The following is a 12171-nucleotide window of genomic DNA, read 5'->3' as shown; positions in this document are numbered from 1 at the left end:
CCCTCAGAATCAGAGAAAATATTTGCAAATGAATCATCAGACAAAAGATTAATCTCCAAAATATATAAACAGCTCATGCAGCTCAATATTAAAGAAACAAACAACCCAATCCAAAAATGGGCAGAAGACCTAAATAGACATTTCTCCAAAGAAGACATACAGATGGCCAAGAAGCACATCACTAAGTATTAGAGAAATGCAAATCAAAACTACAATGAGGTATCACCTCACACCAGTTAGAATGGGCATCATCAGAAAATCTACAAACAACAAATGCTGGAGAGGGTATGGAGAAAAAGGAACCCTCTTACACTGTTGGTGGGAATGTAAGTTGATACAGCCACTATGGAGAACAGTATGGAGGTTCCTTAAAAAACTAAAAATAGAATTACCATATGACCCAGCAATCCCACTACTGGGCATATACCCAGAGAAAACCATAATTCAAAAAGACACATGCACCCCAATTTTCCTTACAGCACTATTTACAATAGCCAGGTCATGGAAGCAACCTAAATGCCCATTGACAGATGAATGGATAAAGAAAATATGGTACATATATACAATGGAATATTACTCAGCCATAAAAAGGAACAAAATTGGGTCATTTGTAGAGACGTGGATGGATTTAGAGATTGTCATACAGAGTGAAGTTAGAAAGAGCAAAACAAATATCGTATATTAACGCATATATGTGAAACCTAGAAAATGGTACAGATGAACCAGTTTGCAGAGCAGAAACTGAGACACAGATGTAGAGAACAAACGTATGGACACCAAGGGGGGAAAGCGGCAGGGGGTGAGGGGTGTGGTGTGATGAATTGGGCGATTGGGATTGACATGTATACACTGATGTGTATAAAATGGATGACTAATAAGAAAAAATTAAAAGTAAACGTAAAAAAAAAAAGCAAAGAGGACTCACCACATAAATACAACTAAAGCATAAAATGAAGGAATTGAGGGCTTCCCTGGTGGCGCAGTGGTTGAGAGTCCGCCTGCTGATGCGGGGGACGCAGGTTCGTGCCCCGGTCAGGGAGGATCCCACATGCCACAGAGCAGCTGGGCCCGTGAGCCATGGCCGCTGGGCCTGCGCGTCTGGAGCCTGTGCTCTGCGGCGGGAGAGGCCACAGCAGTGAGAGGCCCGCGTACCGCAAAAAAAATAAAAAATAAAAAATGAAGGAATAGAGAACAAAGCAGTCATATCAATAACTGAGAATGGGCTTAACAAACCTATTAAAAGAAAAAGATCTTCAAATTAGTTCATAAAGCAAAATCCAACTCTACGTTGTATACAACAGACACATCTAAAACAGTGATTCAAAACGGCTAAAAGTTAAGAGATGGGGAAAGGTATTTTGAGCAAATTAAAAACAATAAAAAAGCAGGGATTATGATCCTAATATCAAAATATAATTCAAAACACATTAAACAAGATTAAAAAGGATACTTTAAAATGCAAAAAGGCATAATTCACAATAAAAATATAACAGTTATGAATATCTACATACCAAATAACACAGAAAGTACTGTGTAAAGTAGAAACGACAGGAGATGCAAGGAAAAGTAGAAAAACACTAATAATAGTAGATTTTAACACACCATTCTCAGTGCAAGACAGGTCAAGTGACCAAAAATAAGTAAGAATATAGAAGATCTAAACAGCACGATCAATAAAGTAGAGCTTATGGATACACAGCAAACAGTACACGCTGATAACAGAGAATATATCTCCTTCTCAGTGCACATGAACCATCTTCTTTCCATGTGCGTGTGTGTGTGTGTGTGTGTGTGTGATGAGAACACTTAAATCTACCCTATTAGCAAATTTTAACTATCCAACACAGTATTGTTAACTACTGTCATCACGCTGTAACTAGATCTCCAGAACTAATTTATCTTGCAAAACTGAAACGTTGTACCCTGCGACCAACAACTCCCCGTTATACAAATGTATTCTTCAAAAATGTCACCATCGGGCTTCCCTGGTGGCACAGTGGTTGAGAGTCCGCCTGCCGATGCAGGGGACACGGGCTCATGCCCCCGTCCGGGAAGATCCCACATGCCGTGGAGCGGCTGGGCCTGTGAGCCATGGCCGCTGAGCCTGCACGTCCGGAGCCTGTGCTCCGCAACGGGAGAGGGCCACAACAGTGAGAGGCCCGCGTACCGCAAAAAAAAAAAAAAAAAAAAAAGTCACCATCGTGAAAGGAAAGAAAACTGAACATTAGAGAAATGATGACTAAATGCAATACACGATCCTGAACTGGATCCCACACTGAAGGGGAAAAATACTATAAAGGAGATAATTGGGACAATTAACAAAATTGGAATATGAACTATAGATTAAAGTTTCAAAGTTTCCTGAATTTGATCACTATTATGAGCACATCTTTTTTCTTAAGAAACACACACTAAAGTATTAGAGGTAAAGAGGAATGATTTCTGCAACGTAACCTCAAATGTTCAGGAAAAAAATGGGTGTGTGTGTGTGTGTGTGTGTGTGTGTGTGTGTGTGTGTGTGTGTGTGTGTGTAGAGAGAGAGAGAGAGAGAGAGTAAGGACAGAGAGAAAAAATGATTTTAAAAAAATGACAATTAGTGAATCTGGGTAAAAGTAGTACATAAGAATTCTCTGTATTATTTTTGTAACATTTCCATAAATATGATTTTTTTTAGGTCTTAAAAGCTGGCAGAAAAAAAAGCTGACTTAATCACACTTGCATTTTCTTTTCTCCCCCTACTGAACCCATTAAGTTGACATGAAATTACCTGACAAAAAGACTCATACTCCATTTTCCCAACTTTGCCACAATGACTAACTAACAATTCCAGTTTTTACTTATTAGCTCCTTAGTTTATAAACCACAAGTGGTTTAGTCTTTTTTTCCCCCTGAAGTCATAAGTTGCCTTCCATGCCCTTCCCTAATGAACTATGATGACTTTATAACACATTTCATTTTAAAAAGTGCATTGTTTTCTTAAGTATTGTCACCCTTTCTTCTCCTTACCCTAAATCATATTTATCTTTCCAAACAAAGACATTAGGAAACATATCTCAGCATACAGTAAAATGGAATCACCATGTAATACCAATTATTCCTCTTCAACATAACTTTGACTTTTAAAAAAATTTTCCATAGCCATAATTTCACCAAGTCCTATTCAGCTTAATTCTAGGCAAGTCAAATAACCTCCCAGATATTTTCCTTCACTCCTGAATTCTCCTCACTCCTCACTAGACTCCACAATGATACTAGAATTCTTTTCTAAAGGTAGGATTTTGTTGGGCTCGTTCAGAAATTCTCAGGAGCTCTAAGTGTCTTTGTGTAAAATCCAAAAATCTCAGTATGTACTTCTAGGCCCTCCACTAACTTCATACTCTACTCTAATCACTTAATACAATCCATTCAGGCAAATCATTTCAGTCAGACAAACGTACTTATGAGCACTGCCTATGATTTGCTTGCTTCCAACTCAATGCCTTTTATTTATGTTATGTCTCATCTTAAGAGTCTTTCTTCCTTGTCTCTATCATGTCATGCTTTTCCCCTACTTCATAATCATGCTCAAAATTCCAGTGCCTAGAAAGATTTCTCTGGCTAATTTTCCAATCAATTCATCCACTCCTGCTCCATCTTAGCACTTTTACAAAGAGCTCCTAAAGGTAATATTTGTGCACAAATTTACCTTGTACATCTTCTGTGAGGTATGAACATGTGGATATTCCTTTCCCTACTAGACTGTAATTTCCAGATAGAATAACAAGTAGATAAAGAGGTAGGTTCCATAACTATTTACTTTCCATTCTCATAGACCTAACTGTAATATGGATGAAAGTGTAATGGCCTGAGAAGTAACAGAAAATTGTACAGATATCTATAACTATGAGAAAATCATAAAGAAAATCTACCTCAGGTAGCTAAAAAATATACCTACCTTCTATTTCTTGCCCAATAGAAAGTCCAGCCCATTTACGCTGTAAGATAAGAGAGAAAAAAAGACACTTAACACAAAATCAATCAAAATTAGAGAAATGAGGAAAAGAGGATTTCTTTGCATTTCATTAACACGTTCCCAGACCAAAACATGGCTGTTAAGTGTTGAATTGTATCCCACAAAACGATATGTTGAAGTCTTAGCTCCCGACACCTGTGAATGTGACCATATTTGGAAATAGGGTCTTTGCAGATGATATCAAGGTAAGATGAGGTCATATCGAATTAAGGTAGACCCTAACCCAATATGGCTTCCTTATAAGAAAAGGACACACAGCATACGGGGAGAAAGTCATGTGACAATGAAGGCAGAGACTGAAGTGATATATCTACCAGTCAATGAACATCAAGGACTGTCAGCAACACCAGAAGCTAAGCACGGAACAGATTTTTCCCTAGTGCCTTCAGAGAGAGCCTGGCCCTGCTGACACCTTGACTTCAGACTTCCAGCCTTCAGAACTGTGAGAGAATACATTTCTGTTGTTTTAAGCCACCCAGTTTGTGGTACTTTGTTACAGCCACCCTAGGAAACATATGCTATAGTTTATTTATGCCTGAACATCTATCCTCAAAACATATAAAGCTTGCCTTTTTACAGTAAAGCTGGCACCACTGAATAGGATGCTCCTTTGCACAATATAATGCTCCTGAAAGACTTCATAGTATCAGATATTCCAGCGTTCTAAATGTACTGTGGATGGTTATACTGTTTGATACAGTAGCACAAAAAGAAAGACGTTCAATTCATGAAAACTAAATTAAAACTTATCAGAATATCTATACTGAAACCCAAGCAGGGATTCAAATCATTAGATGGTCATGACTATTCTTTGTGTACTAGCCAAAAGAGTGCCAGGCATTTGGCTTTAGCTTCTCCCCAGTACTGACTGGCAAGAATGTATGGAAGCAGGACAGATTGTGTTCAGGCAGGAATTCAAGACTGGCTTGGTATAGATTCAAAATTAGCAGTTACTGACAAAACTCCAAAGAACAGTGAGAAAAATAATTTTTGACGGGAAATCAAAAGTTTGTCTACTCATCTGAACTTTGTGGATTTTGTGGTGGGTAGTTAAGAAGATGCTGCGTTTTGAATATGTGCAACAAGTGCTCTACCTTCCAGCTTTCTTACCACCTCTCCACCCTTCACCTCTCTCTTCTGTAGTACCCTATCCCACTTCTGGCCAACTGGAAATTTAGTAGCATACTGGTTAAGCCCAGACTTTGGGTCACAAAGCAGCCATAATTAGGTTCTACACCCAGAGACAGCCTCAAGGACGATAATAACAGTATCTATCATTTGGGGTTGTTAAGAGAATTAAACGAGTGAACACAGGCAAAAGCACTTAGAATAGCACTTGGCCTAGAGTAAATGTTGGGAAAATTTTTTTAAAGCAGAGACAAGGAAAAATAGTTAGAAACCCCATTTCTGGCCAGCAGAATCTCAAATGCAGCTCTGTAAAAGCTGGTTAACTCTAGAATATTCCAAACCTTTGATCTATAAGAAGCAAATGCGAAAGGTAGTCCTGATATTGGAGAGGCATCTGAACAGAGAAAAAGGGAACAGTGAGTGAACACTTCCCATAATTTTTGAGGGATTCAAGAGATCTTTAATAGTTCCCTAACAAGTGTTTGATCTCCTTCCCTAAACCTCCAGGTGTGGGAGGGCAGAAATCAATGCTTATTAGCATACTACAAGGAGGTAAAGGTTTCATTTGCATTGTTTAGGACTGGGGACCAGCAGCATGAGTAAGGTGACAAGGGAGGAAAGGATACAGACTCCTACTGGCAATGCTCCTACGTTATATATTATGTGCCTGCAATAGTGCTAGGCAATTTCCCCTCCATAGAATCCACCAACGGTTATAAATGTAATCATAATCCTTTCACTTATTACAGAAGCCCAGCAAGTTAGGTTGTAATTTGAGATAACAGCTACTCATATCATATTCTTTAGCCTAACATCATTGCATTTTAAAATCACTATTAGATGTCAATTTTAGAAGTAAATGCTATTTTTATATATTTTATACATTTTCTGTTACCCTGTGAGCTAACATTAAAATAACTTGACACTTTGATAGCTGATATCACTGCAGAATTCTTTTAAATTAGGGGGAAAAAGTCAAGGCAATAAAAGGTAGACACAGTAAAAATTGGCAATTAAGAATATATCTTTTAATTCCTTACATAATACCTAGATGGTTTTCCTCAATATGAATCAATACAGTTACAGTGTGACACAGCTTGCTTTAAATGAATTGATTCTTCTACGACTTTCAAGAATAGAAGAGAATAAATTCCTGAGTTACCTGAGGTAAGCTGAATGCAATGCTCCCTGGAACCACAGATGGGTGGGTCCTCAGTGTAAACGTGTACCTGTGGTTGGGGGAGGTCCTAACCATCACGTGCCTAAAGGACAGAAACACAGTCAATACTCCACGTCAAAGGAAATAAAGAACATCAATTCCAAATGTGCTCATTTCCAACAAACGATGTTTGATGAGTACTGGGTGGAAACATGGCATTATATGAGTCCTGAAGAAACAGGACCACAAATTTCATTTCCAAAAATTGTCAGCAATTCAAAACGTTTTCCAGGAATAAGGACCACCTCAGGCCAAACAGACATCAAGCAGAATCAGGACCAAGTTCAAGAGAGTACATACCATCCAAAACCTCAACGTCATTGCATTTCCAGTTTACATAAAACTGAAGACAGTAATTTACTTGATATTAAGTAAAAATTAGATGAATTTCCTCTCCTGAGACTTATTTCACATTCTAACTAGACTAAAGGAAGGAGAACCAAAGATAGAATAAAGCCAGGATATAGCAGTCAAAAAAAAAGTTAGTTTTTAGGACTATTCATTAAATCTCTTTGCAGATTCCCACAACAGGTTGAAATAGTAACAGCCTGTAATATTAAAAAGGTGGTAAAAATGAAAAATTTTCACAAAATATATCAGCTTCCATACAGATATCAATATTTACTATTTCAAAGCATTTTGTGCTAATTCACCCTGCTCAGAAGTTACCTGTAAACAGATGAACTATAGTTATCTCATGGTCATCTCCTATACCAAGAAACTACCAAGGACTGTGTGTGAGATAGAAGCTTCAAACTCTGCTACAATAGCACTATCTTCTTAAAAGTTATCTTTTAGAATGCTATAATTTTTAAAATATTAATGGTTAATGTTTCTAATGTTTCTAAAATATTAATGGTTAATGTTTCTATTCTATATGGTTAATATTTCATATCGTTTTGTCAGTAGGACACAAGTTCCTTGTAACTACTATACTTTAAGTAACCCCCTCATGTGTACAGTGAACATCTAACACGTAAAAGTATTCCATAAGCATATTCTCACACTGATTGTCTGTAGTGAAGTTTATATGTAGAAAGTTCTATGTTCAACTTAGAATCACAGAATTTTTAGGACTGGAAACAATGTTAATACAATTATGTAGTATAGCCCTTTACTCTGAAGCGGAAAACCACACATGATTAGCAGTTCTAACCCTGTGAAACTCATGTATTTCTCAGATAGCTTTAGAAACAGAAAAAGGCTCAGTTAAAATCCCACTTCCTTCCTCATTTCCCTAGTCTGCCTTCTGGAACAGCCCCTTCATGTCCTTATCCCCACCAACCTTAGAAGCACATGGACGGCAATGAACTTGGTAGCAGGGTACTTAGAAGTTCTGCCAATGGTGATGTGAATCAGTTAAAAATAAATGACAGTGAAAAATGCTTGTAAAGATTCTACAACTGTTGTGCATCTTCCAATTTTCATGTCTCTTGGATTATCATAGTAATAATGATCAAAATAGCTAATATTTATTGAGGACTTATTAATGTGGTAGACTCTGTTCTAAGTGCTTTATTTGTGTAACTCAATATTCACAAACACCCTGAGGAAGATAGTACCACCGTCCCCATTTTACAGATTAGGACACTGAGGCACAGTCAGGGTATATAACTTACCCATGGTCACCCAGTATATAATTGGCAGAACCATGATCCAAACTCAGACAATCTGACCCAAAGCCAAAAACCTAATGACTAGGCTATATATGATTCATATATCCAGTATGTTTAGTTCTGCTAAGAAAACCAATGGAAAAATAAAGTCATATATAAAAAACTATGTATCATTTAGAAAACATTTATCAAAATTTGATACAGTAAATACATGACTCTTTCTCATCTCCCATTTTCCAATTCAGCAAGAGGAATTAAAAAAGTATACTCAAACGTTTCCCAAAATAAATTAATTAATTAAATAAGGACTCTCTAGAAGTTTCTAAAATATCATTTAGCAGGTTAGAAGAAAACAAAGTCAGATACTCACTGGCCAGACTGGAAATCCTTTTCATTCACAACTGCACAGTTAGTTAAAGATAATTCATCTGTAGGACATCTTGCAGCTTGCATACTCTGTAAGAATCAATGATTAGGAAAATAAAATTAAGTCACCTTTTATTTTCTTAAAGAATATTTTATGCTTCCCTGTCCTCTATTCCCCATCACCTGTAGTAAACGCTTACTGTTTTTGACCCCCAGCACCCCTAACTCTGTGTTAACAATAAACCCTGCCTTTCGGAAACTGCTCCCTCCCCATTCCACGTGCTTCTGTGGGCCTGCCAATCACAGCACACGTGCAATCACACAGAGTACTATCCCATCCACGGGACTTTATATAGACAGGCGCTAGAAGAAAGGCACTCTCCCTCGCATCACCACCACACGAAGGAAGCCTTTCTGCTCTAAAATAAGAAAACTATCGCAGAGAAAGCAAAGGTGACAGAGACACAGACAGACACCTTGAGACTCAGACCTGACAACGAAGTTAAAACCCTTGAGACCAGTTCTGAAAGTTGGTTGAGTCAATAAACTCTTTTTTGCTCAAGCTTATTTGAGTTGGTTTTCCATTTCTTCCAAAAAAAAAAAAAAAAAAAAAGATTTTGACATAAAAATGCAATGATGTAAATTCAATACATTTGAAAAAGTATCTCCTCATAAGAGATCTCAAGTGGCTATGAACCATTTCTTCTATAGACTAAGAAAAGCTATCTTCCAAATACCTCCCAACAAAAATAATTACAGGTATATTTAAAATAAAATAGCAATTAGCAGTCCTTTAGATCAACATTGATCAACAGCTACTAGTAAAACATTCCTTCATATAATGTATGTAACCAATAATCCTTCCACCATCCTCTAGGGTTTCCTAGTTATTGAAATATGACACTCATAGTCTGTTTATGACTAACATACTCACTCTTCAAACCTCAAGCCAAAGCTGATTCTTCTTAAATTTGTCTCCCAAATACAAATTTATAGAGGAAAATAAATTACTCTTTGCCTTGTTTTTGTTTTTAATAAAAGCCTAGTTTCAATACAGCTACCCCAGTTGTTCAGAGCAGTGGTCTCTAAAGTGGGGTATGTGCACCTGAAGGGTTTGTTGGATAATCCTTTGGGGTATAAGAAGAAAATATCAGTTCTTCTATTTATATTTATTTATACCCATTTTTATTAAAGATGAACCCCATGCTAAGTGTATATTCTGCCTTAAGATATAACCTAATGACACTAATAAAGTCTTCATAATCTGCCAGGCCTTTAAAAATTCAGTATTCACAGCAAGAGATAAACTTCTCTAATTTTTCCACCTATGTTTAAAGTCACATCCTATTGAATCTAGCAATTCACAGCACTGTATTAAAGTTAAATAACTGTTGAAACTGCTAAGGTTTCCTGAGAGAAAAGACAAGAAGCTATGACCCACAGTAAAAATGACTAAAATGATACATGGAAAATAAAATGGTGACAAACTAGTATTCTTCTATTGGTAAAGATAGCCAAAATCTCTTAGAAAACTCTAAAGAGCTGAAGATATCAGGACATATTATAGAGTGTAGGAGGTCTGCTATATAGTTGAATCAAAATATAGTTATTTCTTTTATCTTAGAAGATTTGCTAGGTAATTGCAAAACACACCAAGAACTACAATTTTGCGAGTCACTAAAGGAAAGATGTACTGAAAAAGATACAGTCTAAACTATAAATGAAACAATACGCGTTATGGGAAAACTGTAACCACTGATGGAATGGCTGTTTTGACTGGAATAAAAAGAATAATTCCAGAATAAAGTTACAAAGACAGCACATTAAGTGAAAGTTGTTCACTGTTTCATTCACAGGTAAACTGTTGCTGCATACAAGTCAGAGCCAAAGGTGTGCACATGTCCTTCATGATGTCACTGAGGTCAACTTTATCAAAACAAGACCCTTACAATATAGAATCTTTCCTACACTCTGTAAAAGGCCAGGAAGCAGTGTAAAATCTTTTTTTTTTTTTTTTGGTAAACCGTATAGGGATTCACTGGTTACCAAAAGGTAAAGTGCTACCAATAAGATATTAAAAAAAGAAAGAAAAAGAAAAGAAAAATTCACCTTGCTCCTACAAGATAAAAATGAACAAAAAGTAAAAAATACCTTGTGCTAACGAATAGAGCACATTTCAAAAATGGTTACTTAGGGGCTTCCCTGGTGGCGCAGTGGTTGGGAGTCCGCCTGCCGGTGCAGGGGATACGGGTTCGTGCCCCAGTCCGGGAAGATCCCACATGCTGCGGAGCGGCTGGGCCCGTGAGCCATGGCCGCTGAGCCTGCGCGTCTGGAGCCTGTGCTCCGCAATGGGAGAGGCCACAGCAGTGAGAGGCCCGCGTACAGCAAAAAAAAAAAAAAAAGAAAGAAAATAAAAAATAAAAAAATGGTTACTTAGAAACATTTCCATTGCTAAGCGATTCTGCTATTGAAAACAATGTATATTACCTAAAAACAAGCAAGAAATAAAAACTCTCATATCTGCATGCTTTAAAAAGTTAGAAACAAACTTTTCTAATCTTTAAAAAAATCATCTAAATGATTTTTCAATGATTTTTGAACCCATTTATTAGTACTATAAAAGTACAATACATTCTGATTAGTCTGCAAGAAAAACTAATAGATGGAAATTTACCAACCACATTTCACACATTTCAATAAAACATTTCCATAAATGGTACACAATCTGGGGGAATTTCAAAAGTACAGCTAAATTTCCCCCATTCTTATCTATGCTTTGATGGCCATTAAAATCAAGTAACAAAAACCCCCTAAATTTAGGGCTTCCCTGGTGGCACAGTGGTTAGGAATACGCCTGCCAATGCAGGGGACATGGGTTTGAGCCCTGGTCTGAGAAGATCCCACACGCCACAGAGCAATTAAGCCCATGCGCCACCATTACTGAACCTGTGCTCTAGAGTCCGCGAGCCACAACTACTGAGCCTGCGTGGCACAACTATTGAAGGCCGCACGCCTAGAGCCCGTGCTCTGCAACAAGAGAAGACACCGCAATGAGAAGCCTGCACACTGCAATGAAGAGTAGCCCCCACTCGACACAACTAGAGAAAGCCTGCACACAGCAACGAAGATCCAACACAGCGAAAAATAAATAAATAAATTTATTTTTTAAAAAAACCTGAATTTAGAAATAGACCTCTGAATAGCTGTATCACAAAATATTAAACCTAGATTTTAAAGAATAGTAAAGCATCACTTTGCTTTCTGAATTATTAATAAATAAAATTAAGAGAATTTTCTACAGTTCATCTTTAGCTCATCCTTCTTTTTTGTGTATGTTTTACTATGTATATAAAATATTAGTGTATCACTTAAAAATAAATAGGTATATATACTGGGAATATAGGATCAAAACATATTTTGTGTATGAGATCTATGAAATCACTAATTTAGAACATGACACAAATAAGGTCATAAGTTTGCTTTCCGAATGAGATAGTATTTTTGCCCATGGTCACCATTTGACCGGCCACCTGACCAAACTGTGCAGAACTTTGTTTCCCTCTTACCCTGGGGTCTCTCTCACCTACAAGCTTCTTTTTTTTTTTTTTTCCAATATTTTAACCCCGAGGCCCTGCAAAATCCAGAACTGCTTTCTATGACATTCAAGTTCTTTTTTTTTTATCCTATAAATTTATTTATTTTTGGCTGCACTGGGTCTTCGATACTGCGCTCAGCCTTTCTCTAATTGTAGCGAGCGGGGGCTACTCTTCGTTGTGGTGCACGGGCTTCTCGTTGCGGTGGCTTCTCTTGTTGCAGGGCACAGGCTCTAG

General features: G+C 37.3%; 1 protein-coding gene across 2 annotated transcripts in view; it reads right to left on the bottom strand.

Moving 5' to 3' along the window:
- Positions 1-12171, bottom strand: part of NSF (N-ethylmaleimide sensitive factor, vesicle fusing ATPase) — a gene marked incomplete at its 5' end in the record, with an annotated part of 155985 nt that overhangs the window by 123080 nt on the left and 20734 nt on the right. For both annotated transcript variants that reach the window (XM_082861331.1, XM_082861332.1), the window contains 3 exons: positions 3935-3974; positions 6303-6402; positions 8346-8431. In XM_082861331.1, the coding sequence (XP_082717457.1) occupies positions 3935-3974; positions 6303-6402; positions 8346-8431 (226 nt within the window). The remainder of the gene's footprint in view (positions 1-3934; positions 3975-6302; positions 6403-8345; positions 8432-12171) is intronic.

This window comes from Leucopleurus acutus (genome assembly GCF_964270905.1).
Source record: "Leucopleurus acutus genome assembly, chromosome: 19".
Classification (NCBI taxonomy): domain Eukaryota; kingdom Metazoa; phylum Chordata; class Mammalia; order Artiodactyla; family Delphinidae; genus Leucopleurus; species Leucopleurus acutus.
The sequence above is the reverse complement of the archived record's forward strand: the minus strand, read 5'-3'. Positions and strand labels throughout refer to the sequence as shown.